The sequence below is a fragment of the Plecotus auritus genome (assembly GCF_963455305.1).
Source record: "Plecotus auritus genome assembly, chromosome: 8".
NCBI lineage: Eukaryota > Metazoa > Chordata > Mammalia > Chiroptera > Vespertilionidae > Plecotus > Plecotus auritus.
In genome coordinates, this window is record NC_137782.1 from 28,974,055 (window position 1) to 29,001,993 (window position 27,939).

At 47.7% G+C, this 27,939-nt stretch overlaps 1 protein-coding gene and 1 pseudogene across 2 annotated transcripts; one reads left to right on the top strand and one right to left on the bottom strand.

Annotated features, from left to right (window-relative positions):
* RAB43 (RAB43, member RAS oncogene family) lies at positions 1–26,801 on the bottom strand. The gene is made up of 3 exons (XM_080686737.1): positions 26,448–26,801; positions 6,687–6,870; positions 1–3,975 (listed from the first exon to the last, which is right to left on the bottom strand). Exons 1-3 carry the CDS (start codon positions 26,643–26,645, stop codon positions 3,725–3,727), a joined length of 633 nt encoding a protein of 210 aa, XP_080542863.1. The 5' UTR covers positions 26,646–26,801; the 3' UTR covers positions 1–3,724.
* On the top strand, positions 10,272–11,063 carry LOC308255811 (keratin, type I cytoskeletal 19-like; annotated as a pseudogene). The gene has a single exon. The product of its transcript is annotated as a keratin, type I cytoskeletal 19-like (transcript).
* Positions 26,802–27,939: the final 1,138 nt, after the last annotated feature.

Sequence of the window (27,939 nt, forward strand, 5' to 3'; positions counted from 1 at the left end):
CATCAGAGAAAACTGTTTAATGGTTTAGGAATGTGTACACTCTGGTTCTGTTAAGTTTCCATAAAGGCAACTTTCCCATGTTTTTAAAAATAGATGTGACATAAAGGTTTATATAAACAGATAATGTAAATTCCCAAGGTAAATGGCATCCTTGGGCTGGCTAAGGCACTCCCCGCCCCACACAGTCCAGAACAGCGGGGCTCAGAGCGTCCCTAAGAGCCCCCCTCCCTCCCCGGCAGCCCTCCTGGAGAAGAGTACCTGAATTCAGTATGAATTAGGAGCTTCCTCCAGCTCCGTCTGCTGGGGCTTGTGCCTTTGGGGTCAGTCTCATCCCCACCCCTGAGGACAGGGGACCACCTCTCTGGCTTGAGTCAGAATCACATGTGTCTCTTGCCCACCCCAGTCCTCCTCCCATAACTCTATCAACTCCCCTCTTGTTCTCCCTCAGCCCATGTCACATCTACCTCACCCAGACCACCCTGCCCTTCTCCAGGCCTGGCTGCCAGGACACTTCCTTGATGTCCTTCCCCTGCTCCCTCTCCCACTCCCTGGCCCCTCTCCCCACCTACTCCTGTTCTTAGGTGATTTATAAACAAAGAGCGGGCCCTGGCTGCTGTGGTTCGGTTGGTTGGAGCATCATCCCATGCACAGGAGGGTTGCAGGTTCAATTCCCTCCCTACAAGTAAAATAAATAAACTAATAAAATAAAATAAATAGAGATTAAAGTGTTCTCTTGCCCCAGAGGCTGCTGGGAAAGGAAACAGAAACAAGTCTTATTTGCTGTCTCATATACTTCCCTCATTTTCTTACTCCATCTGACCCAGGATTAAGGCCGAGAGAGAGAGGCCCCAGCCTGATGGGCATACAGAGCAGGGACCCCACGTGGCATGCAGCCAATGCCTCACCCTCAGCCAGGCCCTGAGCACTAGCATTTGTGTCTGAGGTTGAGGGCATCTCTCTCGGAGCATAAGGAAATGGCTTCAGCCCAGGAGTGGGTGGAGGAACCTCACAGGCGGAGGCGGAGGGGAAGAACTCATTCTTGCTGGAGAGAACTATGAACAAGAGATTAGCTTGGGGTGGGGCCAGTTCTCAGGGGTGTCCAGCTGGGTCATTTGTAGGATTATAAATGACATGAATAAAAGGGCAGGGTAAGTGGAGGCGGGGCCGGAAGGGTAAGTGGAGGGGGCAGGATGCTTCCGGGGGACAGGCAGGTGCTGGAACGAAGCCAGGGTGGAGCTGTGAAGGCCTTGGGCTTCTGGGTCAAGTGTAGACAGCACTCCAAGTACCCGAGGGCCCCCTGAAAGGTGTTGGGGGGGAGTGGCAGGACCAGGAGTGACCTTTCACGGCGTACACTGATGGCCGCAGGAGGTGGTTGGGGCAGCGGAGACTAGAAGCCCAGGAGCCAAGGTCAGTGAGATGTCCAGGTGAGAAGATGTGATGGCATTGTCTCAAACATCTCGGGATTGTGAGAGCGGAGGAAGCAGAGCTGTTTCCTTGGTTTCTGGGTAAACCAAGAGGTGACCAGAGAGAAGCCTCCCTGGCCCCAGGCTAGGTCGCTCTTCCTCCCCTTCTAAGCCAAGCCTTTGCAGGGCTTCAGGCCTCCTGCCCTAGGACGGGGGTTGTGTGGCTCACGTTCCAGTGACAAATGAGCCTGTCACCTGACAGCTACCTGTTCCTGTGCCTACTCACCAAGGACATCTATCTGAGGGGGTAGGACCTCCCTTTCCCTAAACCCTATGCGGCTGGGTGCCTCTGCTCTCAGCTGGAACTGGGGCTGCAGTCAATCATAGGGATGCAGGCCCATGCCTCTGCTCCAAGACCCCAAAAACAGCAGGTAGGGCTTCGTGAGACATTTTCTAGCTGGGGCCTCAATTCAATGCCCAGCTCTGCCCAAATACTAGCCCCTTGCAGAGAGGTCATGGGGCTGGAGGACCTTTGCCCTTGACCTTAATGGAGCCCCCTTCAGGGAACCCCTCGGTGACAGGCACTTTCTACTCTGCCGGTGGAGCCCAGACACTGCAATGGAGGGGCCGGGCAGGCACCAACTCCCTGCCAGCAACTGGGCCCCATTCATCAGCAAGGCCACTGAGGACTGAAGCCAGGCAGCCTTCTTGTTCCCACGCCACGCCACCCCAGCCAAAAATGGGCTGATTCCCCTAAGTGCAGACCCCTGCTCAGCAGCTCCTGGCCCAACCGGCTAATATCCTTCTGAGCCAGAACCAGGCTCAGCAGTTCCACGGCTGCCTCCCTGCTTGAAAGAGAGCCCCCAGCCTCCTGTCTGTCTCGGCCACCCATGCCCGATGCTGACTCATTAGACTGCTGCAGGGCTACTGCAAAGGTCTGGCTTCTTGCTCTGCAGCCGGGCCTGCCCAGGAGAGGGGCCAACGCAGACCAAGGTGCTTGGAGTAGAAGGCCAGGGGAGTCAGCTGGAGCGCCACAGCCTGCCTTGGGGACTGGAGCTGAGCCTGGGGTGCTGTGGGCCTGACAGGCTCTGGGCTGCCTCTCCATGATGCAGCCTCGCAGTTCATTTCCTGAGGCCCCACACTGAGAGGCCAGAGGGGCTCAACGGGGCTGACATGGGAGAACTGGGACAGCCTTAGGAAGATCACCTAAGCCGACCCTGTGGATCCTCTGAGCTACACCAGCGTCTGGTGCTGCTTCGAAGACCCCCAGTGACCTCGGCTCCACCCTGCCTTCTTACCTCAGCACCTGCGCATGTGGAGCTGGCTGAGGGCAGGTGAACTCGGGGGAGCGAGGGGGGAGGACGAGGGCGGGGTGGTGAAATGCCCAGGCCCAGAGCTACGAGGCCTCGCCTCTTGTTTGGGAAACTCTAAGCTAGACTGGGAGAGGTGGAGAGCTGGTGCTCTAAACATGACAGGAAAGATTTCTCAGACCTGAGCCTCAAGGATGCAAGATTTTACTTTTCCTTTAAATGCCCACATTCCTATCTCATTCCCCAACCCCCAAGCTTCTGAGACCCCAGAACTGAAGAATTAGCTGTTTTTGCAACCTGAGTGACAAAACTTTGGGCCCCAAGCCAGCAGACAGTCCCTGCTTGGCTATGGGCCATGACCCTACACTTTTGTGAATGAAAACAAGAAGCTACATGGAAAACTTGAGAGGTCTTGCTAAGGCAGCAAGTTGGGCCCCATGGTGTCTGTGAGCTTAGAGCTGGCAGTGAAGAAGGTTCCTGGCCTGGAAGGAGTTAGGGCTTCCCTGGGCTGTGCTCAGAAACCACCTATTGGGCTGGTTGCTCTGCTCTCTGCAGCTACATATGGAGGCCCTGGGATGACCTGGGCACCAGTCACATCCCTGGGAGGCAGCAACCTGCTGCTACGGCTGCAGCAGACACAGGTGTGAAATGGTCAGAACTCGTTTGTATAAAGCAGGGGAGGCACAGTCCAGGCCCCTCTCCAGCTGTGGTCCACACTGTGAACTCGGGCCAGTCCTGAAATGTAAGAGCATGAAGGGAACAGCCACTGACTGGCAGGGCGGGCCCACACCCTGCCCTGTGACAACAGGCCTCCTGCAGGAGGAATCCTGCTTCTCCTTTCCTCGGGTAGCTTTCCCATCAAGCATCCAGGCCATGGGATGAATGATTCCAGGACTTTATCCAGCTGCTCTAGAATCACTGGTGCCCTAGAGGGCCAGCTCTGGAGGGCTGGGCTTGGCAGACCAGAGCAAGGAGAAGGGGAGGCCCCTGCCTGCCTGCCCTGCCCCCCAGTCAGCACCCGCAGCCCCAGCTTTCGCCAATGTCCTTGCTATCCAGCTGGATGTGGTCGGTGCTCTTCTCACTGAGCAGAGGACCCCCGTGCCTCATGACCAGCTCTGTGGCCACCCTCACGAAGGCCTCCTCCACGTTGCTCGAGTCCTTGGCAGACGTCTCAATCGCACACAGGATGTCATAGTGCTCCACCAGGCTCTGCGCTTCAGCCAGAGGGACCTCCCGGAGCTCGCCAAGGTCCGACTTGTTCCCTGCAGGGAAAGGCCAGGAGCAGCGTGGTGAGGTCGGCTGGTGCAGGGAAGCCCTGTCCTACCTGGCAGGGCCAAACTGACAAACCCAATCCCACCCGATGCCCCCTGTCAACTAAGAGTTGTGCACGGTGATCTTTAAAACAACCACCAAACTTTTATTTTAAAGCTGTTATCCTTTAGTTCACCCCACTCTGTTTTTAACCTTTGCCAGAGGATTGTATATTTTGACTCATTTCTAAGAAATAGAAGCAGTAAAATTTAGGTAAACGAATACCATACTTTAAAGCTAGAAGAAAATCTGGGTAGAAACTCCAGCTTCCTATCACTTAGGACAGTGGTCGGCAAACTGCGGCTCGCAAGCCACATGCGGCTCTTTGGCCCCTTGAGTGTGGCTCTTCCACAAAATACCACGTGCAGGCGCGCACGTACAGTGCAATTGAAACTTCATGGCCCATGCGCAGAAGTCCATTTTCGGCTCTCAAAAGAAATTTCAATCGTTGTACTGTTGATATTTGGCTCTGTTGAGTAATGAGTTTGCCGACCACTGACTTAGGAAGCCTCAATTTCCCCATCAATGATGCCACCCTAAGCAGAGCAGGGATTAAATGATACAACAAATATGAAAACAACTGGCATCTGGCAGGTACTCCATAAATGTGTAAGTTAAAGAAATCAGGCACTGCTCTTTTTGTGTGTTGTTGTGTTTTTTTTCTGCTAAAATTCTGTTATTATGCTTATTATTTATTCTCTCCTATTTTTCTACTACTAAGAACACAGACTACCACTTTACCTGAGAGAACATCTTTGGCTTCTCCTACAGGTGTGAGATGTCTCATTACATTCTAAATCATCTGGCAAACTACTCCTTGACCCAATTTTTAAAAGAATTTTTTAAAGTTTCTAAGTGGTTGACTTTTATAATGTGATTATAGGGAGGACAAAAAAATAGATAAATGTCTATAAATATCTGAAATTTCTTTGGTAACCTTAAATGATGTAGCAACCAATTTCAATGTGTGAAACTGATCCTAATTTCAAAAAGAAAAAAAGCATATGTTGTTTATGAGTAATTATAAATCTGAACACAGGTCAGCTATTTGATTTTATTCAGGCAATGTCAACATTTTTAGATGTGAAAATGGTACTGTTGTCATATATTTTTAAGTGTTTAGGAATCGCTTGAAAAATAATACAAGGGAGGGAGGAGATGCAGGTGGAGGTGAAATGTGACAGGAGTTGCTGAAGCTGGGTGATGGGTATCTAAGGTTCGTTACACTAGGTTATTTCTGTAATTGTGTAAAATACTCGATAATGAAATGTCTTATTTCAAATGTCCTGGATAAAAGGGACGTGGAAGGCTGGGTAAGCAGAGCTTCATTACTGCCCAGGCAGACGAGTTCTGCTGGCCCTTCTCACCCATCCAGGCAGGCTGTGTGGGACCAAGCCACCTTTTCCCAGCTGGAGCGACATCCAGGACCCACCTGTACAACCTCACCTTAGAAAAATCAGTCTGACTGCTGAGGTGAGGACCCAGGGGTCACACAAGTGGTCCAAAGCTTCTTGAACCCAGTTCTGGGAAGTTTACGTAGGAGAAAAAACGGAAAATGGAGGTATCCACATCTCTGCAACATAGTTCTCAAAGTGGGGTCCCTGAGCCGGCAACAGGTATGTCCCAGATGTCACCTGGGAACCTGTTAGAAAAGCACATTCCTGGGCCTCACCCAGACCTCCTGAACGGAATGCTCTGAAAGTGGTGCCCAGCATCTGCGCTTTACAGCTCTGGAGGCATGGGAGCATTTGAGGAGCCCTACTCAGCTGAATTACGGTTAGAACTAAACTCAAACTTCACGTGTGTATGCTCACAGGCTGTGTGAACTGAGAAATTATTTCACTTCTCTGAGCTTCATGCCCACGCCCTGACAAATAAGGAGTAGCCAGATTATGGGAATTAAATCCAAAGACACATGTGAAGACTTAACCAGTGTTAACCACTGTGCAAATACATGCATGCTGCAAATCAAATTTTAGCTACCTTTCTTCCCAAATTCCAATTTTAAATATAAGTTTACAAGTGACTAGCAGAATCAGAATGTCAAGTTCTAGCTCCATCCCTGCCTGGATAAGTGCAGCCCCTCTCTGCGCTCTGGCTTGCCTTTGTTTAAAAAGGAGAGAGAAGCCCTAGCCAGTTTGGCTCAGTGGGTAGAGTGTTGGCCTGCAGACCAAAGAGTCCCGGGTTCGATTCTGGTTAAGGCTTGGTTACAGGCTTCTCCCCAGCCTGGGCCCTGGTCGGGGTACATGCAGGAGGCAACCAATCGATGTGTTTCTCTCACATTGATGTTTCGCTCTGTCCTTCCCTCTCTCTAAAAGATCAATGGAAAAATATCCTTGGGTGAGGATTAAAAAAAGAGAGAGAGAGAGAGCCCAGCCAGTGTGGCTCAATGGTTGAGCGTCAACCTATGAACCAGGAAGTCACGGTTCGATTCTAGTCAGGGCACATGCTGGGTTATAGGCTCAATCCCTCATAGGGGGGTGAGCAGAAGGCAGCCGATCAACGATTCTTTCTCACCACTGATGTTTCTATCTCTCCCTCTCCCTTCCCTTCCTCTCTGAAATCAATAAAAAATTTTTTAAAAAAAAGGAGAAACTGAGACAGACAGGATCTGTGGCCCCAAGGAACCCTGCCAGCCCCGACTTCATCCCTCCCAGCTCACCGATCAGCAGCTGCACAATATTGGAGCCAGCGTACTTCCTCACGTCCTCGATCCAATGAGGCACTGACAGAAAGGAGCTCCTCTTGGTGATGTCGTAAGCAAGAATGGCCCCATTAGCACTGCGGTAGTAGCTCTGGGTGATGGTGCGGAATCGCTCCTGGCCGGCAGTGTCCCAGATCTGCAGCTAAAGAAATAGGGAACCTCCCATGAACCGGATGACATGGCCGGGACAGGGAAGGCAACCCCACACACCCATGCCGAAAGCACTGGTTCCAATTGGCAGGCCACCAGCCCACACCTTGACTGGAATTACACAGAAGGTCTAGAAGGTGGAGAGAAAGAGAGAAAGAGAGAGAGAGAGAGAGAGAGAGAGAGAGAGAGAGAGAGAGAGAAGCCCTTCTGAGCCGTTAGAAAGCAACTCAGTGGCCCTGCACTGTGTAAGGCTCCCCCAGAACTAGGGTTCTCTATCTGCCTCAGAAATACCCAGGAATATGCTCACTCCTTGGTGGTAAGGGAGGTCTAGGCTGTGTCAATGAGGGCTTAGGGGAAGCAGTGGGCAGAGCCCTTCCTGGGGCCTTTACCAGCAACTGACCCATCTTGACCAAAAGCAAAAACCTTGGCATCTTTTCCTGCCCATGTCTTCACTTAACAACACTCATTAGGGCCCAATACCCAGCCCTCCTGGACACTGGCCACGCAGGAGAGGTATCTGTGTGTGGCAGGAGCTTCCCTAGCTTTCTATAGAGGCAGCAGTCTGGCAAGATAGGCACAAGATAGAGCAGGGCAGACCTGGCCCTATACTGTGCCCAGACGAGCAGGCCTCCCACTCTGGGTGGAGACCACCACCAGTTCTAGGACTGGGAGAGAGACTGCGGACAGGCATCAGAGCAGGCAGGTACCAGGGCCCTCAGGAACTCAGGGATTTCCTTCTCCACTCCTGAAATCACAGGTTCTCGGGGCTCTCTGAGGATGAACACGAGCCTTTGGTCCACACTGGGCTGCAGGTCCATCCACCCTCCTTTGCTGGCGCAAGTACTGTCAGTGCCTCTCTATCTAGTTCTCAAGGTGTCAGAGGCCCTCTAGTCTGTCTGGAGTGGGACAGACCTCAGGGGTCTCAGACAGTTCCTGGGTGCAGGGATAATGACCCTCTCATTATGGAGGTGACAACCTTTTCCCTAGGCCCCACCAAGAAAAGTCTGAGAGTTAACCTCTGGGCCACATAAAATCCTCCAGTCTCAGGGATTCTTATTTACTCTTCAGCTCTAAAAGGCTACAAGGAAACCAGGCTCCAGACCCCACAGCTTATGCTGTCTGCTAGCTCATGCATGGGGTGAAGCAAAAGGTGTAAACATTGACACTACACAAACCTGGGATCCAAGTGACCAAGCACTCATCTCCACACCCCAGAGGAGAGCATATAACACTACAGACAGAAGCTGAACAAACATAGAAAAAAGCAACTTGGAGGAAACAGAAATTATGGTTTTTGCAAAAGCAAAAACCTCAAAAGCAATCATCAAGAGTTTCAGAGATAGCAAAGATCTGTGAAACAATAAACACTTTAAGTAGAGGGAGCATTCAGAAATAAAAAAGAGCTCTTGAAAATTAACTATATAACATAAATGAGTAATACAACGTAAGGGTTGGGAGATAAGAGTTGAAGAAATCCCTCCATAGTAAAGAAAAAAATACAAAAAGATGGAAAAGAGAGAAAAGAAAATTGTAGAACCAGCCTAGGAGGTACAATATGTGACAGTAATAGGTTCAAGGGGGGAGGGGGGGTGCACGTAAAATCAAAGAAATACTTCAAGAAAATGCCCCAGAACTGATTGAAAGGGTCCACTAAGCACACACACAATGAAGGAAAACAGACCCACACAAAGCACATAACTGAGAATTCCAGAACAATAGGAAAGAAAAACTTCCAGAGTAAAAACAGAAAAAGAAAAAACAGGTTTCAAGATTCACATGGTATTAGATATTCAATCAAACAATGCCTGAAATTATGAGGCAAAATTATTTCCAATCTAGAATTCTCTTACTCAATCAACTATCAGTCAAGTTTGATGGCTTAATAAAGGCATTTTCAGGCATGTAGGCCTCAAAAAATTTACCGTCCTACCACCCTTTATCAGGAAACTACTAAAGAAACCAATCAAAATTAAGAAAATGTGGGCTTCAGAAAACAAAGAATTCAACTCAAAAGAGAAGCAAAGGGAATCCCTAAGTGAGATCCTAAGACAACAGCCAAGCAGGGAATTTGGATGTTAACCCATCCAGAGCAGGCCCAGAGCTCCAGGACAACTTCCAGCTCTGGCACAGTAATCAGTAGCAGACAAACCTTCCCTCCATAAACAACCATTAGATGAGGAAAACAGGGAGGCTGCCATTTTCATGATGTAAACAACAAGCAGCACAAAACTGTAACCCTGAAGGAAGCAAAACTCATGAAATGTACCTCATGATCACCAAAACTCTCTACCCAGGGGCAGTTTCCTAACCACAGGACAGTGGGGTAGAATCCAAGCAGAGCATGGTGGTCCCACTGAGCCAGGGAGGCAAAGATCAGCATCTCTAGATGTGATGGATGGAGCAATGCACGGGGTGTGAGAGCCCAAAAGTCTATGTGGGGGAGTTCCCAGTGAGTCCTCACCTGAGGACTCCATGCACAGGATCAGACTACCAGAATCTTACCAGAGTGGCTCCAATGGGGTTGAGAATAGACCAAACATAGAAATAGAGGTTGAGCAGTGCTAGGGGATGCTGAAGTTCCCACCCAGACACATTAAGGTGCTTCTTTAGCACCTTGTTAATGACCCAGATATTAAGCTGAGACATCAGGAAGGCTGTATACTATTAGTGAGAACCATGGCTGGAGGAAGGCCTTCATAAACCTGCCCCAACAAAGCCTAAAACCAAGACCCAGTGTAAGTCTCAGGTTTGGAGGCTAAGTTCTGTCAGGTTAGAGAGGCAAAACAAACATCCTCGAACACTAACAAAACATAAAAACAAACATACACAGATTCAAAGTGATCAACCGGTAATTTAATTAACTACTAAGATCCTGCACGAGCCAGGGAGGAGCCCGCAACCCAGGCATGTGCCTTTGACCGGAATCGAATCTGGGACCCTTCAGTCCACAGGCCGATGCTCTATCCACTGAGCCAAACCAGCTAGGGCAAAAAAACATATATGTAATATATTTTTATTGATTTCAGAGAGGAAGGAAGAGGGAGAGAGAGAGAAACATTAATGATGAGAGAGAATCATTGACTGGCTGCCTCCTGCACGTCCCCTATTCGGGATCGAGCCCACAACCTGGGCATGTGTCCTTGACCAGAATCGAACCTGGGACCCTTCAGTCCACAAGCTGACGCTCTATCCACTGAGCCAAACCGGCTAGGGCCATGTATTTTTTAAAAAACAAAACCAAAACCAAAAACACACACAACCAACCCAAATTAAAAATAAGTAGAGAGAGGTTAACAGCCTCTTCACTCCTCTGATGAGTGTCACGGAGTCCTCTTTCACTATGACTTCCTATAGTTGCATTGCCAGTTGTGGGCCTCCTCATCCTTCCAGGGCATGGGCGGGCACCTTGCATTTCAGAGCAAGAGGCGCCTACCGCACACCACCGTTCATGGGGGCTTGGAGGACTGTGGTGTGTCGATGTCCTCCATCTGCTTTGTGTCCTCACCCTCCTCTTGGGGCTACAGAGGTGGCTATGTGGGCACCTTGGCTAGGTTTGACAGGCTTCTGGTGGGCATCGAGACAGTGACCATGCAGAACCTCAAGACCTCAGTGCCTCACACCTGGATAAGGTATGTGCCTTGGAGGAGGCCAACAGGTGACCTGGAGGTGAAGATCATGACTGGCACCAGAAGTAGGCGCCCGGGGTGCCCGTGACTACAACCACTACTACCAGACCATTGATGATCTTTGAGTCAAGATTCTTGGTGCCACCATTGAGAACTCCAAGACTGTCCTACAGATTAACAACTCCATCTGGCTGTGGGTGACTTCCAACCAAGTTCGAGGCAGAGCAGGCCCTACGCATGAGCATGGAGGCTGACATCAATGGCCTGTGCAAAGAGCTGGAGGAGCTGACCACGGCAGGAGCAGATCTAGAGATGCAGATTGAAGGCCTGAAGGAAGAGCTGGCCTACCTGAAGAACCATGAGGAGGAAATCAGTGCCCTAAAGGGCCAGATGGTGACAAGGTCAGTGTGGAGGTGGATTCCGCTCCAGCACTGACCTGCTAAGATCCTGAGTGATATGAGAAACGTGGTCATGGTTGAGAAGAACTGGAAGGATGCTGACCTGGTTCACCAGCCAGACTGAGGAGCTGAACCAGGAGGTCGCTGGCCACACAGAGTAACTGCCAATTTAGCCCATTAGCAAGATGGCCCTGGCCGGGTAGCTCAGTTGGTTAGAGCATTGTCCGGATACACCAAGGTGGGCACACACAAGAAGCAACCAATGAATGCATAAATAAGTGAAACAGCAAACATGTTTCTCTCTCTCAATCTCTCTCTCTCTCTCTTTCTCTCTCTCTCTCTCTCCCTCCCTCTCTTAAAGAAAAAACCGATTAGCAAGACAGAGGTCACCAATCGGTCTGGAGATCAAGCTTCGGTCTCAGCTCAGCATGAAAGCCACCCTAGAAGGCATGCTGGCTGAAACACAGGCTTGCTTTAGAGCCCCGCTGACAGATCCAGGCACTTATCAGCAGTATCCAAGCGCAGCCGAGTGACATTCTTGCTGGCACTAAGCGTCAGAACCTGGAGTAACAGCAGCTCTTGACATTAAGACATAGCTGGAGCAGGAGATCGCCACCTACCACAGCCTGTTTCAGGGCCAGGATGCCTATCACCAACCTGCCCATCACCAAGACTGCCTGAGTCCCGCAGCCTCCTGGGCTTCCTGCTTCCAGCAGAGGGATGCTCTGAAAGGGAGGGAGCCTTACCCCTGGCTCTTCCTCTGACCTGTCAATAAAATTTTATGGCTCAAGGGAGGAAAAAAAATAAGCAGAGAACCTGTGTAGACACTTCTCCAAAGAGAATGTACAGATGGCCAATAGAAATATTTAAAAAATGTTCGCCGAAACCGGTTTGGCTCAGTGGATAGAGCGTCAGCCTGTGGATTGAAGGGTCCCAGGTTCGATTCCGGTCAAGGGCATGTACCTTGGTTGCGGGCACATCCCCAGTAGGGGGTGTGCAGGAGGCGGCTGATCGATGTTTCTCTCTCATCGATGTTTCTAACTCTCTATCCCTCTCCCTTCCTCTCTGTAAAAAATCAATAAAAAATATATTTTTTAAAATGTTCAACATCACTAATCATCAGAGAAATGCAAATTAAAACGACAATGATATATCACCTCACACCTGTCAGAAAAGCTATCATCAATAAATCAACAAACAAGTGCTGGAGAGGATGTGGAAAAAAGGTGCATTGTTGATGGGAATGCAGAGTGGTGCAGCCACAGTGGGAAGCAGTATAGAGCTACATCCAAAAATTAAAAAAGGAACTGCCTTATGACTCAGCAATTCCACTTCTGGGTATATACCCAAAGAAACCCAAAATATTAATTCTAAAAGTTATATGCACCCCTATATTCACTGCAGCATTATTTACAATAGCCAAGATATGGAAGCAACCCAAATACCCATCAATAGATGAGTGTATAAAGAAGACGTGGTACATATATACAATGAAATATTACTCCATCATAAAAAAAGAATGAAATCTTACCACTGTGACAGCATGGTGGACGTAGAGGGAGTTACGCTAAATGAAATAAGTTAGACAGAGAAAAGCAAATACTGTATTATTTCACTTATACGTAGAATCTAAAGAACAAAATAAAACAGAACAGACTCATAGATACAGAGAAAAGAGTGATGGTTGCCAAATGGGAGGGGGGTAAGAAGTACAAACTGGTAGCTACAAAACAGTCACAGGGAATGTAAAGTTCAGCATAGGAAATATAGTCAATAATATTTTAATAACTATGTATGGTGCCAGGTGGGTAACTTGAATTATTGGGGGAACACTTTGTAAATATATGATTGTCTAATTGCTATGCAGTATACCTGAAACTAATATAAAATAATACTGAATATCAACTCTAATTAAAAAACAAAATTTAAATGCCAGTAAAAAAAATTTGCCCAGACAGAGTGGCTCAGTTGGTTGAGTGTCACCCTGTGCACTGAAAGGCTGCTGCTTCAATTCCCAGTCAGGGCACATACCTGGGTTTTGGGTTTGATCCCTGATCAGGACATGTGAGGAAGGCAACCAATCGATATTTCTCTCACAGTGATGTTTCTCTCTCTCTCTATCTCAATCCCTCCCTCGCTCACTCTCTCCCTCCATTCCTCCCTTCCTCTCTTTAAATATGTCCTTGGGTGAGGATTAAAAATAAATAAAAAATAAAAAAATGATGCCAAAATGGCCCATATATAGATTTAATAGACAAATACTTTGAAACAGTTATTTTAAATATAATAAAAAAACTAAAGGAAGATATGGTCAAAGAATTAGAGCAAATATGATCACAATAAGTGCATAAATAGGGGGTTTCAGAAAAAAAAAGAAAATAATTTTTAAAGATATTTAAAAGAGACTCGAGGTTCTAGAACTTAGAAGTACAATAAGTGAAGTGGAATATTCATTCAATAATGTTAACAGCAGCATGAAAATGCAAAAAAAAAAAAGGAACCAGTGAATTTGAAGAAAAATCAATAGAAATATTCAATCTGAAGAATAAAGGGAAAAAATAAAGATTGAAAAAAAATGAACAGGGATCTGTGGAACAATATCAAACAGTCTCATATTCACATAATTGCAGTCCCAGAAGTAGAAAATATTGAGAATGTAGCGGAACTAATGACTGAAATTGCAAATTTGATGAAACTACTAACTTAGTTATCAAAAAAATTCAGCAAACCCAAAGCAGAAGAAATACAAAATATATCAGGGGAGACCATAGCCAAACTGATAAAAACCAAAAGTAAAAAAGAAATTCTTAAACCAGTTGGGAGGAATAAAAAGACATAAAGGAACAACAAAAATGACAAGTGACTTCTCATCAGAAATAATGAATACCAGAAGACAGTGCTGAGAAGTGTTGAAAAGAAAAAAAAGGAACCTAAAGAAAAAACTCTCAGCACCGAAGTCTATCCAGGAAAAAAGAAGATCTCTCAAAAATGAGGGTTAAGTAAAGATATTTTCAGATAAATGAAAGTGAAGAGAATCTTCCTGGGAGACTTGTGTCTGTCTGGCTTTCTCCATGTGCCCAGCACCCAGCACAGTGCCTGGCATGTAGAAGGGGCTCCATAAATATATGGTGGATGGATGAGTACTATTTCTGCCCTTACAAACCTCTTACCCTGCGCTGCCTGCTCTCCATCTAGTAGCTGGACTCTAGGCCCTCATTTAGGAAACCAGCTACCCCCACCCCCCAGAAGCACTCTCCTGTACTCTCATTTGACAAACAGACAGGGACTTTGTACTGTGAACTGTACCTGCGCCCTCACTCCTTAACTGTCTCACCCCCCACCTGGCACACCTCCAGCTTCTCTCACCTCTCCCCGCCACGCTTTCTCTTTAGGGGAAACTGCCTTGGCTGCTGATATCTGGAGTGAAGTCCAGAAGAATCTGCTGGGCAAAAAGGGTTGAAGTGAGGTCCAGTTAGGATGGAAATGGCTCCCAGAGGGTGTCAGCTCAGAAGACAGGAGCTGCTGGCCTCCCTCTCAACAGGGGATGGTCAGGTAAGTTTCAAATGGGGAGGATGGAGTGGGGGTTTCAAGAGAACAAGAGTCCTTGTTTCCATCCTTCTTTTGCCTTTGTGGCGAGCAGGCTCCAGCCCACCAACTGCTGCCTCAGTCAGGGAAGCGCAGTCTCCATGAGGTTTATTTTCTCTTCTAAGTTCCACACCTAACAACTCCCAGTGTACACTGTCCCTCTGAGTCCCCACAACCATGGTGGGGTATTATCTCCTTTTTCTAGGATAGAATGCATTCATCTTGATCTTTTGGTGAACTCCTACCAAACCTTCAGGACCCCAGTTCAAAAGTCATGTGGTCAGGCCCTAACCGGTTTGGCTCAGTGGATAGAGCGTCAGCCTGTGGACTCAAGGGTCCCGGGTTCGATTCCGGTCAAGGGCATGTACCTTGGTTGCGGGCACTTATCCAGTGGGGAGTGTGCAGGAGGCAGCTGATTCATCGATGTTTCTAACTCTCTATCCTTCTCCCTTCCTCTCTTTAAAAAATCAATAAAATATATTAAAAAAAAAAAAAGTCACATGGTCAGTAGAGCTCTCCCTGACACACAGGCCTGGGTCCCACCCTAGCAGAATTCATTCTTTCCGTCATGCTCCCATATCCCTTAATTCTTGACTCTATAACAGCCCTCACCACAGAATATGTTAGCCATTTAAGTCAAATGTCCCAAACTAAGGTGTCTTTGGGGCCCAGACAGGGAACATAAAATGCACCCTGAGACATGGGTACACCGATAGGACGATAGTAGACACTGCAAAACCTCAGTCCTTTCAACTGAGCTGTCTTGCTGCAGGGTTATATCCACACACAGAATAATGTGATGATTGAAGTGAACCCCCAGACTCGAATTCCTAGAACCTCTGACCGCTTTTGTGGCCTCATGGTTCAGCTTTTATACAAATGCAGTGTTCGAGCAACTGATGGCCCCCAGAAGCTCTTGAAGGTAATTAAGAATCCAGTGTGAGATCATTTCCCAGTTGGATGCATGGAAACTGGTACTTCTTTTTCCATCCCAGTTGTCAGTAATGTGCAGAAGTTGGTGCCCAGCAGCAACCCTACTGCTTGTGAAGTGGGGCCTTTGCCCATGGCAAGCTCAGCGTGGAGTATCCAGTGAAAATAGTGTTCGTCAGCAACTACCCCTTTTCTGCGGCCTTCACCTGCGCAAACCTTACCACAGCCTTTGAACAAGTATGGAGAGTCTTTTGACAGTAGGACCTTGCTCTGAAACACAGAGACTGCATCGCTTGCCTCTGCCAACTCACTGCTGGAAGATGACCTTCCTGCACCAAGACTGTGGGTTAGTGGAAGTCAAGGCTATACTTTTGCTATTTGTTTACCTTATAAACACTATTCTTGCAAACAAACAAACAAAAAACAAAAAACAAAAAGCACACGTGATCAAGTTCCCAAAATCTGTGCCCAGCACTGTCCGCCGAATGGAAACACAAGAGGATTTTATTTGAATAGCCTTTCTCCTGCGTGACAAATCAGGCAGTGGAAAGTTCCTTGCTTCTTCACAGTAGAAAAGGACTTTGGTAAAATTAGTGCTCAGGGCAAAACTCTAAAAACTGGTCAGAGTGACCCAAATACAAGTTCCTGAGCTATTTTTCATGGTATCTTGGGATATAGTGAGTCGAACCAGGAGGTGGTTTGTGGGCCACTCCTCCAGCCAACACTGTTGTCACTCTCCTGCCTCGGTTCTCCAAGGGAAGAGAAGAGGTTGGCCCAGGCTCACAAACAAGTCACAGCCTGAGACATGAGTGCACCAACAGGACGATAGTAGACACTGCAAAACCTCCCGTCTACTAGTGGAATGAAGACAGTCATGGAGCTGGACAGAGACCAAGTGAAGAGAAAAGTGAGAATGCTGATCTAGCAATACAGGGAGGAGTAAACAACGTGAACCTAACACAGCCAACTTCTCTGCAGTCAGCAATAAGGCTGGGGATGGGCTCCTGAGCATAAATTCCTCAAGCCCCTAAACATGGGTTACTCAAATCCCAGCATGAAGGATTGCTTTGTCCTTTGTCACAATGCAGCTCTCCTTGGTAGAGCCATCTGCAGTTTGAATGAAAGAGAAATCAGGAATCCTGACCTACTCCACCAGTCAAGTGATCAAGGATGTCACAGGGGTCCTCAAACTACGGCCCGCGGGCCACATGCGGCCCGCCGAGGACATTTATCCGGCCCGCCGGGTGCCGCTGCCTGTCCTGCTTAGCAGCCGACTCGTCCCGGGCCCGCAGTGCGCATAGGAATTTGTTCATAGTTTTTTTTTTAAACTATAGTCCGGCCCTCCAACGGTCTGAGGGACAGTGAACTGGCCCCCTGTTTAAAAAGTTTGAGGACCCCTGGTAGCTTCCTGGAGTCTGTGTTTCCTTACCAGTAACTTGGGAATAGCAGTGACCAGCTTCATTTTGCAGGGCCAGTGGGAGCACAGGGTGAAGGTGGGGTTCTAACATGCTTTGGGAAACTTCAGGCACTGGCACTATTAGTGCTTCACAACTATTGGTCCATTTTATACTCAAAATAACCCTAAAAGGTAAGTCTAATTACTTTTTAGATGAGGAATCACAGGAAAGTAATATAAAAAGGGCTCTGTCTCTGCAATAAAATTTTTTAAATATATTTTTATTGATTTCAGAGAGGAAGGGAGAGGGAGAGGGAGCTAGAAACATCAATGATGAGAGAGAATCACTGATTGGGTGCCTCCTGCACACCCCACACTGGAAATCAAGCCCACAACCCCGGCATATGCCCTGACCAGGAATCAAACCGTGACCTCCTGGATTCATAGGTCGACGCTCAACCACTGAGCCACATCAACTGGGCTCCCCAATAAATTTAATTTAAAAAAAGAAGAGTTCTGTGTAATCCCATGCTCTATTCTGTGTGCACAGCAACTCCACAAATCATTTTCAGCCTGGCTACAAATTCTGATTTCTTTGGTAAATGGTGTATGGAGCCCTCACAGCCTCTGCAATAATTCCCTGAAACCCAACTTGTTCTTTTTTCCCAATACTTCTCATAAACAAGGGCCTGGCTTAAAGGGGCTCGGATGCCATACGTTCCACAGTGAACTTTGCCTTCCCTCAAACTGTGCCTCCCAGGCCCTGCTACTTGAGTTAATGGAGAGTGGGCCAAGCCGGGAGGCTCATTTGGACTTGATCCCTTGGCTGCCCTAAAATCACTGCCGATTATGCCTCCGGCCCATGTCAACCCTCAGGAAAAAACGGGGTTTTCCCAGACAAACCCTACCAGTGTCCTCCCTTAGGACAGTCAACACACCTTCTAGCATGATCAGCAGGTTGGTCCTGACCCCATCCATAGTCTCACTACCCCCACACTCAAACTACACTTGACTTGAACACACACACTTCCACTTTCACATCTCCATAGTTTGTACATACGAGATCTAGGTAGCAAAGTCCTTTCTGTCTGTCCCCATTGGGAAACTCTCACTTATCTTTCAGGGCCCAACTCAACCTCACTACCCCTGTAACCCTGGGACGAGCAGATTGCTGCCTCCTCTGTGCCCCTGCAGCACTCAACACACATCCCTATGACAACCACAGGATCCTGCTTTGAGGAACAGTACTAATTTTAAAACTTCAGTCCTGCTGTCACAATAAACACATATGTACTTGTCAGGCCATGTCTTCCAATTCTTGGTTCAGAAATCACAGTCACTACAGAAACAGCATTAACACCAGTGCATGCTAGGTATTGGTTTCCACAGATGTTCGCCAACCAGATGTTAGCTCCTAAAGAACAAGAACTGTCTCTTATTTCCCTTTTTCCCTCATCAGTGCTTATAACAATGCCTGAGAAAGAATAGATACTTACAGTATGGATAAACCATGAACTCATTGCCATTGAAAGATCTACCTGACATGGAGTATATGTCTTAAAGTGCTAAAAGGCCTTCTGAGCCTTGTGGAATTTCTGCCCACATCTGTTGCAAGGGCCAGGCCCTTGGTTTTTCTTACACAGAAAACCCTATATGAGTAGGTAAGACAAGGATTCTTTTCTTCATTTGACTGATATAGTAAGAGATCAGTGAAGTAACATGGGAAACCCCACACTTCCTGTCTTTCCATGCCACTGTCCCTCTCAGGTGATTTCCACACCAACATCAGTTCCCATCTACTGATGGTCTGCTATACACCAACCAGGTCCTTAAAGTTAGGGGTTTGCAGGTGAAGCAGATTAAAAGCAGTGACATCAGGTGCGCAAGGGCCTATCTGACAAAGCCAAAATTTTAACCTGATGTTGTTGGGCTCTAACACTGGCCCTCTTTCCACTTCACATGCTGCCTCAGGACTTTCAGAAAACTTGAGAGGCAAGGTTTATTTTGCAGTGAGGATGGTTGCCACTGGTATCAAGAACAGATTTTGCCCTAACTGGTTTGGCTCAGTGGATAGAGCATCGGCCTGTCGACTGAAGGGTACCAGGTTTGATTCCGGTCAAGGCCATGTACCTTGGTTGCAGACACATCGCCAGTAAGGGGTGTGCAGGAGGCAGCTGATTGATGTTTCTCTCTCATTGATGTTTCTAACTCTCTCTCCCTCTCCCTTCATCTCTGTAAAAAATCAATAAAATATATTTTTTTTAAAAAAAGAAGAAGCGATTTCTTCAGCCCAGCCAGTATGGCTCAGTGGTTGAGCATCAACCCATGCACCAAGAGGTCGCCAGTTCGATTCCCAGTCAGGACATGCCCAGGTTGGGGGCTTGATCCTTGGGGAGTAGAGGAGAGGAGAGGAGAGGCAGCCAGTTGATGTTTGAAGTTTCTCTCACATCAATGTTTCTCTCTCCCTCTCCCTTCCTCTCTCTCTAAAATCAATATATATATATATTTTTTAAGACCAGGTTTCTTCAGACAAGCAATATGACCTAGAACTTCTTTCTTACCTAACAGTCCTTTTGCTATCTCTGATCAAATCTGAAAAAGTCAAACCAATTTTATTTAAATAGGAATAGCACATGAGCAAAGCCAGACCCTTGATTGGAAGATTATGGATGCAATCTTTAAAAAGAAGCTGGTTCTTTTTACCTACACTTACCTTCTCTTTTGGAAGTGCCACAAAACAATGACTGTAGGGCCAAGGGAAGCTTTAGAGTCAAGGCTGAAGGTCCTGAAATCTGGAGACCCAGGCCCAGGGGTGTAGACTGGACCTCTGTGAATGAGAGATCCAGTCCCCAAAAAGGGGAGATTGAACCTGATCGAGAGCTAAATAAATGGTGTATAATTTTACAAGGTTAACCTCTCTGTGTAAACTTGAGGCTGCATCCCAAGTAATCTGCAAAAACAAGTTTACATAACAGGCCTTTGTGTTGTTCCAGATAAGAGTGAGTAGAGGAACAGTCAGAATGTTTTAAGGATTTAGAACCAACTGAAATTTCCTAGGGGACAGTGAGGTTGGGGAGGAGTGAGGTGGGGGAGAGGGGCAGGTTAAGAAATAATGTGTCTAAGCATGAGTGGACCTAGAGAATATTATGCTCAGTGAAATAAGTCAGAGAAAGACAAATACCATATGATTTCACTTACATGTGAAATCTAAAGAACAGTATAAACAAACAAAATAGAAACAGACTCATAGATACAGAGAATAGACTGGTGGTTGCCAGAAGGGATGGGGATTGGGGAACTGGGTAAAAAAGGTGAAGGGATTAAGAAGTACAAATTGGTAGTTACAAAAACAGTCATGGGATGTATAGTACAGCACAGAGAATATAGTCAATAATATTGTAATAATTATGTATGGGGCCAGGTAAGTGCTGGAAATATTGCGGGGGACACTGTAAAATTTATGATTGTCTAACCACGGTACTGTACACCTGAAACTAATTCAAAATAATACTGAATGTAAACTATAATTGAAAAAAATTTTAATTTAAAAATAAAAAATAATTTGTCTAATCTACGGAGAAAAATAGTAACAACAGCAATAAAATAATTCCTTATATTTGTGATTCCTTGGGGTTTTTTTTGTTGTTGTTGTTTTTTAAATCATCACCCAAGGATATTTTTTCATTGATTTTAGAGAGTGGAAGAGAGAGGGAAAGACAGAAATATCGATGTGAGATATACACATCGATTGGTTGCCTCCTGCACGTGCCTCGACCAGGGGAGGAGCCTGGCTGAGGAGGAGCCTGCAACTGAGATATGTGCCCTTGACCGCAATCGAACCCAGGACCCTTTGGTCCACAAGCCGATGCTCTATCCCTGAGCCAAACTGGCTAGGGCTCCTTGGTTTTATTTACAATACTTTCAGGACAGGCAAAAAAAAAATGGGTTAACACTGATTGCCTCTTATTAAAGGGCACTTGGTGCCTTGGGAAACAAATGTGGAAAGAGATTTTTTACTGTGTGTCCTTTCACATCTTTGAAATTTGGAATTCTGAACCATATGAATGAATTATCTATTCAAAAATATATAAAGAGAATGTTAAATTATTTTAATCATGTCCATAGTTTTCCAACAACCCTAAGAAGTAGGCAGAATGAAGATCATTAATTCCGCCCTAACCGGTTTGGCTCAGTGGATAGAGCCAATGCCTGAAGACTGAAGGGTCCCAGGTTCGATTCAGGTCAAGGGCATGTACCTCAGTTGCGGGCACATCCCCAGTAGGGGGTGTGCAGGAGGCAGCTGATCGATGTTTCTCTCTCATCTATTGTTTCTAGCTCTCTATTCCTCTCGCTTCCTCTCCGTAAAAAAATCAATAAAATATATTAAAGCCCTAACCGGTTTGGCTCAGTGGATAGAGCGTCAGCCTGCGGACTCAAGGGTCCGAGGTTCGATTCCGGTCAAGGGCATGTACCTTGGTCACAGCGGGTGTGCAGGAGGCAGCTGATTGATGTTTCTCTCTCATCGATGTTTCTAACTCTCTCTCCCTCTCCCTTCCTCTCTGTAAAAAATCAATAAAATGTATTAAAAATATATTTTTAAAAAAAGATAATTCCATTTCATAAATGCCAAGGAACTGGCCACAGTTGTGGTTGGACATAAAACCTAGACCTTCAGAATCCTAATCCAGTGTTTTCTTTCAGAGACTCCACAATTTGAAAGACTAGCAGCACCCAGATTCACTCTCAGAAGTTCAGTCTGCATAGCAAGAGCAAAAGGAATTCACATGAGGTAGGGGACAGGAACCAATCACCACATAAGAGCCTTACTAACCAGCACAGCAGGCTATGAGAGCTATTTGGGACTGGCTAGATGTTCTGTTAGCTCAACATCTATTTACCCTGAAATTCTTTGGGATTTCAATCTTTATAATTGAAAATCTATAAAATGCACACGTTCACATTCTGTTCTCAAAGTGTGGTGGCCACAACTGCACTTTTACTAGATTCATTAACTTGCAAGATCTCAGGATTATCATTATGAACACAAAGGGACTCAGAAGGGTGGTCAAGTGTAAAAAAAAAAACATTGGGCTTAGAAGCCAGCCTGACTGGGTTCAATCCTGGTTTTACCACTGCTTGCATGTGGTCTTGGGCATGTTGGTCACTTCACTTTTGTATTTTGACCTCAGTTTCCTCAATATAAAAATCAATTAACAGACATGTATTGAACACCATCGCTCTAACACTGTTGTAGGTGTAGGGATTCACTGATTACACAAGGCAGACTGGATCCCTGAGCTTTCAAGAAGCTGAAATTGTACAGGGGGAGACCAACAACAAAATAATTTCAAGTCTTGGTAAGTGCTATGAACTTATCCTTAAACTTACCCCATAATAAAAAAAAAAAAAAAAAAAAAAAAAAAAGAGGGGTGGGAGGCCAGGGAAGAGCTCTCTGAATAGGTGGCATTCTCAGTGGAAACCAAATGATGAAGCAGTGGTCTCAAGCAGATCCCCTTGGGACAGAGTGTGACAGACAGGGACAAAAATACAAAAGGCCTGAGGCAAGTATGGTTGGAGAACAGAAAAAGCTAGTGAGGCTGGAGAGTACTGAGTAAGGGGCACAGGGAGATAGATGAAGTCCGCAAGGCAGGCAGGGGCCCATTTCTTCAGGTAAGGAGTTTGAATGTTATTCTGGTTCCAATAGGAAGTGACTATAAAAATAAGCCGATTCAATTATATCTGTGATGTCTCACACTGTTGATTTTTTAGCAGAACTTTTTTTAAAATATATTTTTATTGATTTCAGAGAGGAAGGGAGAGGGAGAGAGATAGAAACATCAATGATGAGAGGGAATCATTGATCGGCTGCCTCCTGCACGCCCCCTACTAGGGATCGAGCCCCCAACCCGGATGTGCCCTTGGCCACAATCGAACCCAGGACTCTTCAGTCCACAGACCGATGCTCTATCCACTGAGCCAAACCAGCTAGGCCTAACAGAACTTTTTAGTCAAATGAAAACAAGTGGAACCTCAATATAAAACTAACTAAAATTAGTGTGTGAGAAGCTCGTTAAGGCTCTTCTGAACCTATGGTCTCTTGACCTTCCCCCTTCACCCCACCATATCTCCAGGCACTGGAGCTCGGAGGAGCTAGAAAACCACTAGGTGATCTATCTCTAAGGTTCCTTAAACTTAAATCGAGCAAAAGCCAGCATTCCAGGACAAGGGAGTTTAGGCGATCACACCAGATGCTTGTTGGACCCCGGACAGAACCTGGAAAGGTTCTAAAACTAAATCTCTGATGTGGACATGCTTCTGTTCATCAAAAGTTCCAGATAAAATCACATTGATGAAACTATAGGGGCAGAAAACAGATCAGTGTTTGCCAGGGCTGGGGTGAAGGGAGACAATAACACAAAAGGATACAAGGGAACTTTCTGGATTGATGGAAGTATTCTAGACCTTGATTGTGGCTGTGGTTACAGGACTGTATATGTTTGTCAAAGTTCACAGAACTATACACCTAAAAATGGGTGAGGTTTACTGTATGTAAATTAAACCTCAATAACCCTATGTTTTTTAATTACATTGCTGGAAGACACGTCACAGTTATTTTTTAGATGAGAAAACAGTATTTGAGAGAGGAAAGATGACTTGTTCCAGATGAGTCAGTAGAGCCCAGATAGCCTGACTTCAGAGACTGTCCCTCGCCCACTCAGCTTTAATTCAGAGCCTCTTCCGTGCACTGGGCTTCAGATTTCTCTGACTGCAAAATGAGGAGGTAAATAACCGCCCAAGGCTTCCCCACTTCAAACAATCAGATTCTAAGGAGGAGGAGAAAGATCTCAATGCTTCGGAATCAGAAAAACTGGAAGAAAAATTCCAACTTCTGTCACTCACTAGCTGTGTGCTCTGGTGCAAGCGTGTCCTGTGTGACAGGGGGTTAACAGTAAGAGCACATCTGTAAAATAGCTGGCAAACAAACTCTCAAGAAGCGCAATGATTCTACACTGTTGTCCTATTCCCAGCCCCACCTGGCTGCTTCCTAAGAAAAATCTGGAGGTGACCATAAGAAAAAGAAATAATGAACTGCCTGCTCTGCATTGCATAACCTGTGCTCTGGTACACAGTACACCCTGGCCTCCAAAAGGGGCACAGGTTGTTATCTCGCCGGGTAAACAGGAACACCCTGCCCCCTCCTTGACCACCTTCAGCATGGGCCACCACAAACAGTGGAGTCGGAGCGGGCTCACAGCTTGCGAGAGCGCCACTGCTGATTATGCCTGTATTTTAATACTCCACTTTCCCTGTGGCTTCTGGTTACAGGGCACAAACTTGCCCATGGATATATTCCGCCCATCCCACAGCCCTTTCCTGGCCACCTGCTCTAAAAGGGGTGGTCCCAAATAATGACTCAATGCTGCCTGCCACACCTTGCTTTTTCCCCCTTCTGTTCCAAGGAGACCAAAAACACACAGAAACCCAAAAGACTATTTAAAACAAAATAAAACAAACAAAAAACCCTCAGCCTGACGGGTGTGGCTCAGTGGTTGAGCATCAACCTATAAACCAGGAGGTCATGGTTCTCTGTCAGGGCACATGCCTGGGATGCAGGCTCAATCACCAGTAGGGGGCGAGCAGGAGGCAGCGGACTTCAACATTGATGTTTCTCTCTCTCTCCCTCCCCTTCCTCTCTAAAATCAGTAAAAATATTTTTTTTAAATACATATTTAGAAATAAATAAAAAATCTTCAGGCCTGGCTGGTGTGGCTCCATTGGTTGGAGCCTCGGTCCTGCACACCAAAAGGTCACCAGTTCAATTCTCTGTCAGGGCACATACCTAGGTTGTGGGTTCAATCCCAGGTCCGGGCACTTACAGGAGACAAATCGATGTTTCTCTCTCACTTCTATGTTTCTCTCTCTCTCTCTCTTTCTCTCTCTCTCTCTCCCTTCCCCTTTCTAAAAATCAATGAACATGTCCTCAGGTGAAAAAAAAAACCCTTCAGGCAGGTAGTTTCTGCTTCCACTGTCTCATCTACTCTAGATGCACTGTGGTCATGTAAAGACTATTGGCTTACTTTTTGTCCTTGAAGGAGCAGGAGGGAGGCAACACTGAGAAATTATCCAACTTTCGCAGGAACAAAGAGCTAAGTAACTGGGCCAAAGGCAACCATGAGCAGGCTACAGCAGACCAAGGAGGCAGAGCCCCTACAGCATCAGGACTCAACAACTGCAATACCCTGGCTCAACTTCTCAAAAACACAGAGATAACACTTGCCCTGTACTGCCCCTGCCCAGTGCTCTTAAGAGGTGTCCTGGAGCCCAGCAGGCTCCAGTGGTTGAACGCTGACCTATGAACCAGGAGGTCATAGTTCAATTCCCCGTCAGGGCACATGCCTGGGTTGCGGGCTCCATCCCCAGTGTGGGGCATGCAGCTGATCAAAGATTCTCTCTCATCATTGATGTTTCTATCTCTCCCTCCCTCTCCTTCCCTCTCTGAAATCAATACAAATATATATATTTTAAAAAGAATCAACCAATGAATGCAAAGATAAGTGGAACAACAAATCGATGTTTCTCTGTCTCTCTCCTTTCCCCTCTCTCTCTAAAATTAATAAAGTAAAAGATAATCACAATTTAAAGAAAAAAAATAAAAAAAGTTGTCCTGGAGATCATGTGAACTCAAAACCGTGAAAGAAGGAAAAGGGTTTCTGTACAGCGAAGTTAAGTAAAGTTCCTGAGCAAGAAAGAACAATGCTTTGTCCTGGTCTCCGACTCTGTTAGAGAGGGCTGACACCAGGTTAAGAAATTCTGATTCATAATCACAAATATTATTTATCAAACAACTGCCAGAACACTGTGGCAACTACATCCTGCTGTTTCTATTCCGAGTCATTGCCAAAGATTGGTCCTCTGCCCTACCTTCCGGTATCTGCGAAATTTTCAGTTTCTATAAAACTCCAGCTGGGGGAGGGGACCCGGCGCTGGCCTTAGACGAGTAAAGTTCCACCAGCAAGTCCACAAAGAGCCTAGAGAGGCGTGGCCAGGCCGGAAATTCTGACCAAAAGTTTGGGCCCTCCGGTCCCAGAAGCAACTACTTCCTGATCCCTCCTAGCCGCGGGGCGGGTGTCGTTTTCGCGCGGGGTTCTCCACCCGAGGGCCGAGCTCGGGCTTGCACCGCGGTGGGGACGGGTCGGGCCAGCCTGGCGTCCATCAGTCCCCGGCACTGAGGCGCTCAGCTGCCTTCTATTATTTTGGAGCAAAGTAAAGGGTGTGAGTTCGCAAGGGCAGTCTCCTCCCCACTACCCCCAGACACACACACACACACACACACACACACACACTCACACACACACACCCCAAGGCAGGCGCTGTGTGGACTGTACCTGGCTCAGACCCCAAGGCCCAGGCCTGCCCCAACAGGAGGAGGGAAAAGGAAAAGCGAAAGGGGTTTGCCAGACACCTCAGAACTATCCTGGACGCTAGGTACTGCGGGAACAGAACACTCCCCGCCCCCGCTGAGGGAGACTTTCCAGGGGCACTGGCCAACCCTAGTGCACGTCGAAGCCCGGGCTGCGCAGGGGCCGAAGAGGACCAGGCCACCGGCTCGGGGACCCCAGGCCGGGCCTCCCACCTTGACCCGCTTGCCCTGGATCTCCAACGTCTTCATGGTGAAGTCCACGCCGATGGTGCTGCTCTGGCGCTCCGAGAAGGCGCCGGTCTTGAAGCGCTGCACCACGCACGTCTTGCCCACGCTCGCGTCGCCCACCAGCACCAGTTTGAACAGGAAATCGTACTGCTCGTCTGGGTCCCCCGGGCCCGGCCCTGCCATGGCTTCGCGGGGGCCGAGGGCCGGCACTCCGGACGCTGGGGGCGGCCTGGGTTCACGGAAGCCACAGGCGCCGGGAGACGTGGAGCCGCCCCAACACCTGAAGCTGGGGCGCCGCCGATCACCGGCCCCGGTCCGCCCGGGCCGGCCCTCCGCCCCGCCCCGGCCAGCCCGAAGCCCGCCGGCCCCGGCTCCGCCCCAACTCTCCTAATCCGGAATCTGCGAAGCGCGCTGCTGGCCCACGGTTCCGCGCCAGGCCAGTCCGGCCCTCAGGTCGGCCCTCAGCACCGCCCCCAGCTCCTCCCCTGCCAGGCTCCGCCCACAGCTTCTGCCGGCCCCGCCCTCAGCACCGCCCACAGCTCCGCCTCTACCAGGCTCTGTCCACAGCTCCGCCCACAGCTCCTCCGCAGCAAGACACTGCCCCCAGATCCGCCACATCCCCACTCCGCACTCAACACCTACCTCAGCATCACCCATATTTCTAGTCGCCCTCGGCACCGCCCCAGCACTCGCCACGCCCCCTCCGCCTATTTATTCCGCGCTCCGCACCGCCCCAAACCACTGCCCACCTCAGACCCTTCCTTAGCTAAGCTCCTCTACAGCCCAGACCCCAGATGCTGTCCAGTGCCTCCCGTCCTTCCTACCCGTTCCCCAGGCCTGACCAGCCTGCCTGGGGTCGCCTACCTGCTGCTCTTCCACCGTCAGAAGCAGGCTCATGGGAATGGTGAGGTCTCTGGGCCTGCGGGCCTGGGGGCCTGTTGACCCAGCACTTGGACCCAGAATGTCCTCCTCTCGAGTGTTCACTGGGGGAGTGGACAACCACAGCAGTGTCATCTTAGTGTTCACACTAACAGGGCAAATGATGCAGAATCCCTCTAACGGAAGATGGGATGGATGGAAGAATTTTCCCACACTGAAGAAGGGAAAGGCCTGGCAGCACACTAAAAAGGATAAAGGAGAAGTCTAAGAGATTAAGCTGGTTACAAAACTGGGAAGGAGGCCAGAATCCTTGTGGAGAGGCACCTGAAAGCTATGGCTCAAGATGACCTCCCAGGACTCTGGGGAGAGGAGAATTAGGGAGCCACATTTGGTGGACAGCTAAGCCAGAAAGAGGAGGTGGGAAATCACAACCCCAAAAGAAAGCCTAGTGGTTGAAACAGCTGCACAAATGTCTCAGAATAGGCTGGCTCAGTTGGTGTTATGGGTCCAGTTGGGGGAACAAACCCAGCTGAAATGCACTGAAGATTGGCCTGAGCAGAGGAATAAGGGAGGTTTGTAGGCAGTTCCGTTGGGCAAA

What these genes read in the sequence shown, in the direction of transcription:
- RAB43 (XM_080686737.1), bottom strand. Translation starts at nt 26,645, where the DNA reads ATGGCAGGGCCGGGCCCGGGGGACCCAGACGAGCAGTACGATTTCCTG. An exon ending in TCCAGGGCAAGCGGGTCAAG is followed by an intron (nt 6,871 to 26,447) that starts GTGGGAGGCCCG and finishes CTATTTCTTTAG; the next exon opens with CTGCAGATCTGGGACACTGC. An exon ending in TATTGTGCAGCTGCTGATCG is followed by an intron (nt 3,976 to 6,686) that starts GTGAGCTGGGAG and finishes CTTTCCCTGCAG; the next exon opens with GGAACAAGTCGGACCTTGGC.